Source organism: Typopeltis vanoorti, chromosome 22 (genome assembly GCF_054136105.1).
Source record: "Typopeltis vanoorti isolate ZY-2024b chromosome 22, IOZ_Tvanoo_1.0, whole genome shotgun sequence".
NCBI lineage: Eukaryota > Metazoa > Arthropoda > Arachnida > Uropygi > Thelyphonidae > Typopeltis > Typopeltis vanoorti.
Genome location: NC_143570.1, coordinates 87,116,284 through 87,124,389, shown reverse-complemented (window position 1 = coordinate 87,124,389; position 8,106 = coordinate 87,116,284). Strand labels below are relative to the sequence as shown.

The window sequence follows — 8,106 nt, the reverse complement described above, 5'->3', positions numbered from 1 at the left end:
CGAGATCAAGTTCTTTTTTAAATTCTTTCTCTGCTGCAGTGCACGAAATGTCATATAAAATAGACCAAATTTCGTGGCTAAAGGTGCTTGAAAGGTCATCTTCGAGTGCCTGGATAGCTAATCATCAGGACTTTAGGAGAAATAATAGCTTCCTGCTTGTTGTGCCTGCGTGCACATGTCTTGTTCTTAAGTTCCTTCAATATCACATTGCCATTTTCAAGTATATTAAAATTTATTTTAGTGTATATCCTAGTTTACATTGTAATTTCCTTAAATTATTTAGTAAAACCAACGTCTAAGCCTTTCCACGACAATTAATTATTGTAGATAAAATATCCAGTACTTTGTATAAATAATTTTTCATGTGAATAAGTGATGTTTGATTTGTTTTCAAAGAAGTTTAGTTTAGTAAAAGGTCAAAAATTGTGGTATGAACAAATGCTTATCTTTCAGGCACAGCAAAAAAACAAATGATAGATGTTTGTTTTATTATCTTGCTGAGAGGAAGCACACGGTCAACAACTGCAAAGAAAGGATGAGGATTTGATAATATAAATCAAGAGCAGCCTTTATTTCTAACAATGAGTTGTTTGAAAACCATTGTCAGATATACATATGGTTTTAAATTACCCACACCCTAAGCTAAAACTCAGAATAATGAAGGATCAACAGTGAAAAACATGTTGTGAAATTAAGACTGAATATGGATCTTTTTCCAGATATATGCATTCATATGCTGTAGAGAGATTTGTTAACACTGAAACCGACTGTAACTTTAATGAGAATAGCCACATTTACATCTATCGGGAAGAGGAATTGATTCCATCTAACACAGTCCTGCTTGAAAAAAAAAAATTATGTGCATAGCGAAGTGTGAAAAAACAAACACACATATATAACATCCTTCTCCATTTGTTTATTTCATAATTAACCAACACTATTATAAGTTACTTTCCATAATAAGGCACACAGTAAAAGCGGGTCATGGGTACCACACTGTACCCAGGTTTGCTCTGAATATAGGACAATCAATCAAGCTATCAATAAAATACTAAATTCTTTTCTGCAACTAACTGGATAACACTTCCACTTTATATATTTGCAATGGAATGTATGCCATACAGGATACCCCCCCCCACCTCCCTGGAATATATCAGCACCATTATTCAGCCTGGTTAGGAATTACTGGTTTGCTTAACTAAAACCCTTTACTAATTTTGAAGTTGCACTGCTTGATTATCATCAAATATGATAGAAATTGTCCAACTAAATGTTGGTTGAGTTTTTCTTCATATAAAGAAGCTACATATCATATAACAATCCAATGTTTTTCTTAACTGACTGAACATGTCAATCATATACCCACTTACTGTCCATAAGAGAACATTGTTTTATTTTTATGCGTAATAAAGACAGTTATACTCATAAAACATTGCATAAGATGTCTGATGGATCCTAAAGTGTTTATTTTATTCTATGGCTTATACTACAGTAAATGTATAGGAACTCTTTACTAGCTACATACATTAAAAAAACTGTAAGATGTTTAACTCTCTCTACAAATTTTAAAGATTTTTATAAAACAAACAGCCTTTGTTATAATAATGCAATTAAAAGACATAAAAAAAATGAAGTCAGTGAACTACATTTTAAAAATAGCATTTTATTCTAGATTAGAAGGGATGTATGCATATAAAATGTAATTGTATGCTAAGGTGTATTTCCCTAATTTTTTTTTTTTTTTAGTAAATGTATATCTCAATTTAAAATGCAATTAATATATATATTAGCTAAAGGTATAAACAACAGTTTTTAACAGGAGTATTAGATCCTGTAATTATAATGGCAGTTCACTTCAGAACAAGATACAAAACAAATGGGACATGCTAAGGAAGTAATTGATTATTTAGCTGTTCACTATTTATCCAACTGCTGGACAATTATGTTGCTACATCTCCATTCTTTTAAAATACCTTTCATTTAAATCTTTAGGATCCATTCTATACAAAGTTTCAAACAAATGTGCTTTTAAAAAATATATATATATAGTCTAGTACACAGCTGGGATAGTGAGTTAACATATTATAACAAAAACTTCTCTTAAAGTAGAAACATAAATCCTTCAACTTTTCTTTATGCAATAGTTTTGAAAAGCAAGAATTAGAAGGGGGGGGAGATAAATAAAAAAAATCTGCATTTCAGCACTTTAATTAATGACTTTTTCCTTTTGAAAATTTTGTGATATTTAATTTGATGTGTCATGTTAATGATATCATTTGGTCCCTTGAATACTAACTACATTCTACTATTTACAAATATCATAGAGAAAAATTAATGCCAGTCTATATATATATATATAGCAGTTTGTTAAAAAAAAAAATCATGCACACGTAGCATATCATCCTGCCATGAATATTCTCGACTACCAGGCAAAGAAGTGTAATGGACTCTGGCTTCAGCCAATTTTAAGGGAACAATAAATGAGGGAAAAAAAAAATTCTCTTGGGTATGATACATTTTAAGATTAAACACGTATGTACCAATATTATTATTTACAAAAAAAAAAAAAAGTCCCCAAACTGCCACCCAATAAATAGTTTCAAATCACACCAAGAACTTAAAATTACTATTAAATAAATATAATACCTGGCCTTTTAAATGATGGAAGGAAACATGCATGATCTACTCCCCTAATAATCTCTTCAGCCACAAAAATATTATTTCTCTCATTTATTCTGAAAGACATACCAAAACTAATTCTTCATAAAAAGGAAATTAAATCCCATCAGCAAACCAGTAATTCATGATCACAGTAATGTTACTATCAAATTAACTAGTCACCATTTATTTCACTTAAATTACCACTTCTTTCTTCTTCTTTTCTTGTTATAAAAAAATCTTATCACATCAAATAGTTCCAAGCAATATATATTATATCTACTGGACTTCCTCTTGGTTTAAAATTACAAAATGATTAGATTTGATCAATCCATATGAACTTTGGCAACAGTGATACTATCAACAGCCATGGAAACCACCTTATTCTAACTTATTGCTTCACAGCATGATATACAAAGATGAGGTAATGGATCCTGCCACCTCAGTGTTATTTCTTAATTGAATTACAAATGGAATGCTGAAGACGTAAGGCACAGAATATGAGGAAACAGTGCCAATCACTTGTGGGATTTTAAAGTTTTTCCTGCATCACTGGAACTTGGAAGCTTCTTTGGGCTCTGAAGTCCGATTTCTTTGTCAGTTATGGCAGTGAAGAGACACAACCAACTTCCTTGAAAATGACAACAGCTGTCCCAACATATATATAAAAAAGGTTTCTCTTGAAAATGTTTTCCAATAATTTCTGTGATAGCACATGTGAGATGTCATATCAGTTGTCCTTTTAGAAAAGGCAAAACAAATCAATTTAGTTTCTAATTTATGAAGAATTTAATCCTTAACTAATTTGGACGGGTCATAGCTCTGAAAGTTCCACTGTTGCCGCTCATCTCCTGAGCATTCTTTCATCAACAGGTGCTGCTTGTCTGCAGCCATTTCGAGGCACTTATGGCTGCTTCCATGCTGGATGGTATGGCTCTGTAGGGAAAGAGGAAAAAAAAAAAAATTAGTAATCATTGAAAACAAATGTGACTGTGCATGGCTTGACTCACTTTTGTTATTATGTAGAGGTGTTTACATTTCATTATCTAATTAGTGTGTATACTAGATCCAGGAATAGTTACTTTTGAAAAATACTCATGTAGATCTAGTGTTAATTTGAGAGATATTATACTAATCTGCCAATGTAGAAAACTGTTCATGCCTACATCATTTAAAAAAAAAATATATATATATATACAGTTTTAGATCTGGTTTTTTTTTTTTGAAGAGTCTGCTGACTCCTCGGAGGCTTATTATTCTAAAGAATATAGGCATATCTATATATATTAACTGAGAAAGTTATTTTCCACTGTGGATATATATATCTTGTTATAACTTTTAACTTCACATTACATAATAATTATTATATAATCTGGTCAGACTAAGTCAATCATGCAATGATCACTGCAGTATAAGTGCTTCTTTAATATTAGGTAACAATTTGTAAGCAGAATATAAGCTGAAAATGTAAATTCATCTATAAACAAAAATAAAAGGTAAAATTTCTACATGCCAAATTGCATAGAAATTTTACCTAATAGCTATATATTTATAAATCATAAGATCAACGGCAATGTTCACATAGTATTGATGTGGTTATAGGTTTTTTTTTTTTTAACTTTTTGTGCATATGGGATTAATGCAAGACGTCACTGACTCTGAATAGTAGGGCATGCAAGATAAGATTCTGAATGATCTATATAGAGCCAGACAAGAACAACTTCCTCTCTAGGTCTGTTTAATTTCAGGCTTGATCTGATATGGTTTATTAGTATTTCATTTATACGATGTTGCCACTGGGATATGATTTTTGTTTAATAATTAATCTGCAATCAATATAACAGAAGGGAGAAGTAAAGAAAGATATTGTAAAGATGTAAACAAACTCACCAATATAGTTGACATTCCAGTGGAATTCGATTAGATATTATGGTGTCTGGGAAGACAGCAATATACCCCACTAAATACTAATTTTGAAAGGTATATAGACAGGCAGAAAATGAGAATATTCTATTTTGTGTGTTTATAAAGCTACTTAATGGCATGCAGATGTGTACAGGATTGTCTAGCATTATGCTAAGAGCTAGCAAATAGTTCTTTGCTGCACAAACTAAAGAAATATATGGTTTCCCAAACAAGGAAAAGGGAAAAAAAAGTTGTTTATATGGGATGGTTTGGCAGGGATTTTATTTTTGACAGAATATACAAAGCAGCTTCTACAAAATAAAACAAATGGTTCAAGAGATTTAATACAAAGACCAGGAATTAGCAATGTTCAAGTTACAGTTTTCAGGGATCCAACCATCAAGCCCTACTGGCCTAGACCCATGTAACAAGTCGTGTTTGCAGCTGGTATAAACTGAAGAAATATGATGCTCACAAATTAGTGCAACTGTGTCTGGATGAAATGGTTGTGAGAAGGGAACTGACAGAGTCTAAAAGAGGCATTGTGATAGAATGCCATGTTGCAGGCCTATCTGTTCTGCAAGTTGTTGACAAATTGGGCCTTCCCAACTCAACAATCATTGATAACATACTGAGATGGAAGTGCTACCATCAGTGGACAACCCACCATACTCACCCAACATGACCATAGGGTGCTACAAAGGATAATATGTAAAAACTGCCATTCATCGGCTGACACGTTGAATGCAGACTTCTGGGCATCAACCGGAACATGAATCTGCACAAATACATTCAGAACTAAGGCTCACAACATGAGTTTTCATAGCAGGACGGCAATATGCAAGCCCCACATTTACCGAACCAACAGAGTGTCATCTTCAGTGGGATGTAGAAGCTTGGAAAGCTGTGTTATGGAGCAACAAATCATGCTTCACCCTCTACCGAGCAGATGGATGGATGGATGTAGTAGATGCCTGTGAATGTCTCTTACCAGACTGCATAACCCAAACTATAAAATTTGGAGGTGGCAGTGTGATGATATGCTTCTGTATTTCCTAGTTTGGTCTCGGACCTCTGTTTGTGGGACCACATACATTGAACTCTGAGAGGCATCTGAATATTCTGGAAAAGGTAATGCTTCCTACTTTGTGGCATTTCTACAGAACTGACCATCGTCTATATCAGCAAGACAATGAGGCTACTGCTGCATGGTTTGTAGGCGTTGACAAACCATGAGGGTTCATTAGGATTGAGATCAGGCCTCCACAGAGCCCTGATATCAACCCTAATGAACAACATGAACTGGAGCATCGGGTAAAGTCAAGGGATGTCTGCCCCATAACAGTTCAGGATCATTACATGCTTACAGGAAGAATGGCCCAAATTTCCCATTGATCGCTATCATATGCTTGTAGAAAGTATATCCTAGTCCTTGGGTCAGAATGAAGACTATATCTGCAGCAAAAGTGTACATAAAAACAGCTTGCTACAGCTATCTTTCTATGATTCTCATGTTGAATTGATGAAAAATGTCATCTAAGTAGAAAACAATACAAGGAAGTTCTATTATCGAATTAGTTTAGACAGCAAATAGTATCACACTTGAAGAACCATGTCAGATTCTTTTCTCTTGGAGAAAGGAAACAGATCCCATTAGGATTTGATTGAAAGACAGAGGTTTCCTCGAAGATTGAAATTATACGAGTCTTTCAATGAATGAAACTCCAAGCAGTGTCACATTACTTTTTCTACATGTCAAACAAAACATTTAACCCTTTTAAAACCTTGAAAAAGCCAGATTGTGTCGTGGGGGGGGGGGTCATTTTCAAGATTTCGTACAAGCAGGCAGTAATAATTGCTCTTTGCCAGCAATTCAGGAAGAAGATTCTATTTGGGAAGTCCGCACGGTTAGCCTAGTGGCTATGCACTTCGCAACCATATGCCTGGGGAAGGAGTGTTCTAGGTTCGATTCCCGTTAGTGACGTGAGGAGCTGAAGGATCTTCCTCAGCCATAGCCAAGTTAGCCAGTCTTGGGCGTGGACAGCAGGGTTTTTTCCCCAGTTTATTCTGGGGGTTTTCATCCCGCAAAGCAGGCAAACTGGCCTTGAGAACTCAACACTACAGGCCATAGGATACACCGGGGCATAAGGCTGACCACCTTATCCTGTAAAAACGGAGTGAGGTCCGATGATCAATGGACCCTCGACACCGCAAGGTAAAAGAGGGTATAAGGAAGATGATGATGATTCTATTTGGGAACAACTGATCCATGGAAGATAATCATATAGCAATGAACCGAAGCAAAGTAGTTTTTTTTTGAATGGTTGTAGAGTTTAGACTATTCAACCAGGACAGAATAGCTGTCCATGAAAGAATTGAATGTTTTTCAGGATCAGGAATAAGAAAGTGTTACCAATGTTTTGGCAAAGCAATTCCTGAAAAAATCTGCACAAATCCACAGCGTTCCATCACTGAAAGCGAGTGGATGCTATACCTCTCTTTTTTTCCACAGCTTGTCCTAGACTTCTTTAGTGGTGATTGATCTGGTTCGAGAAGATGTAAACAGGATCTATGAATCATTTCAGCTGTTACAGCAAATGTATCAAGTACACTGAATGCAAGTAAGTGTCTTACGATAGAATCCACAGCAGCTAAGCAATTAATAACAACTGGTTATTAATTACCCAGAGATGGAATTAAAGGTAAAAGATAAACACGGATGCTTAACTTGATGCCACAGAAAATGTTTGTGATACATATTAAATTACCATGAAAATATAGTGCAATTTTTTTTTTAAATACATTAAGTCAGGGCATTTATCTGGGTGCAAAACACAGGGATATAAGTTTATATTTCCAATTGCCTTTTTTGATGAAATGGATAGTGCACTGGCTTCCAGAGCGGTAGATGATTTCTGTTACAAGACTGTTATCCTACTTACTGGAAGTTTACCATGTGTGAACTACATAATCCTGTATTATGTAGTCTAGCCATGGTAATAAATGTGCAATGTTTTATAGCTTTTTATGGGTGGAATTCAGATAAGATTAAAGAATTACATTAAATACACTATATTTTTTGAACTGAACAAAAAGAACTCAGAAATTTGAAGAATGAAATGAGCTCTGTTTATTTCATTTAAATTCTGCAATAAAATCATCTAACAGTCATGCATTTCCCAAAGTGAAACGAAAAACAAGAAGATGTTGCTTTATGTCTGTTTTACATACAATATAAGTAGCATATATTTAACTATAATGATAGAGTTAATGACTTACATTAGGATCATAGATCCAGAGCTGGTTACCCTTAGACCCATGACAAGGATACAGAATGACATCTTTTCCAGCATAATCTAAGCAGGCCTCATCTCTTCGGATTTCTCCTTCTTTACTTAACATCCAAAACTGTAAATTAAAGACAAAGAATGAGAAGTGTGTGTGTGTATATATATATCTATAGTTATCTACTTGAATCATCACATGTTACTAAGAATACTGCAGTAAAACAACCTGAAAAACAGATTATTAGAAATTTTCTTG

At 34.2% G+C, this 8,106-nt stretch overlaps 1 protein-coding gene across 4 annotated transcripts in view; it reads right to left on the bottom strand.

Moving 5' to 3' along the window:
• Positions 1 to 900: 900 nt before the first annotated feature.
• LOC150094543 (putative polypeptide N-acetylgalactosaminyltransferase 9) overlaps positions 901 to 8,106 on the bottom strand; it is a 668,509-nt gene continuing 661,303 nt past the window's right edge. For all 4 annotated transcript variants that reach the window (XM_090412397.1, XM_090412399.1, XM_090412398.1 and 1 more), the window contains 2 exons: positions 7,843 to 7,971; positions 901 to 3,594 (listed from right to left, as the gene is read on the bottom strand). In XM_090412397.1, the coding sequence (XP_090268523.1) occupies positions 3,448 to 3,594; positions 7,843 to 7,971 (276 nt within the window). In that variant the 3' untranslated portion in view covers positions 901 to 3,447. The remainder of the gene's footprint in view (positions 3,595 to 7,842; positions 7,972 to 8,106) is intronic.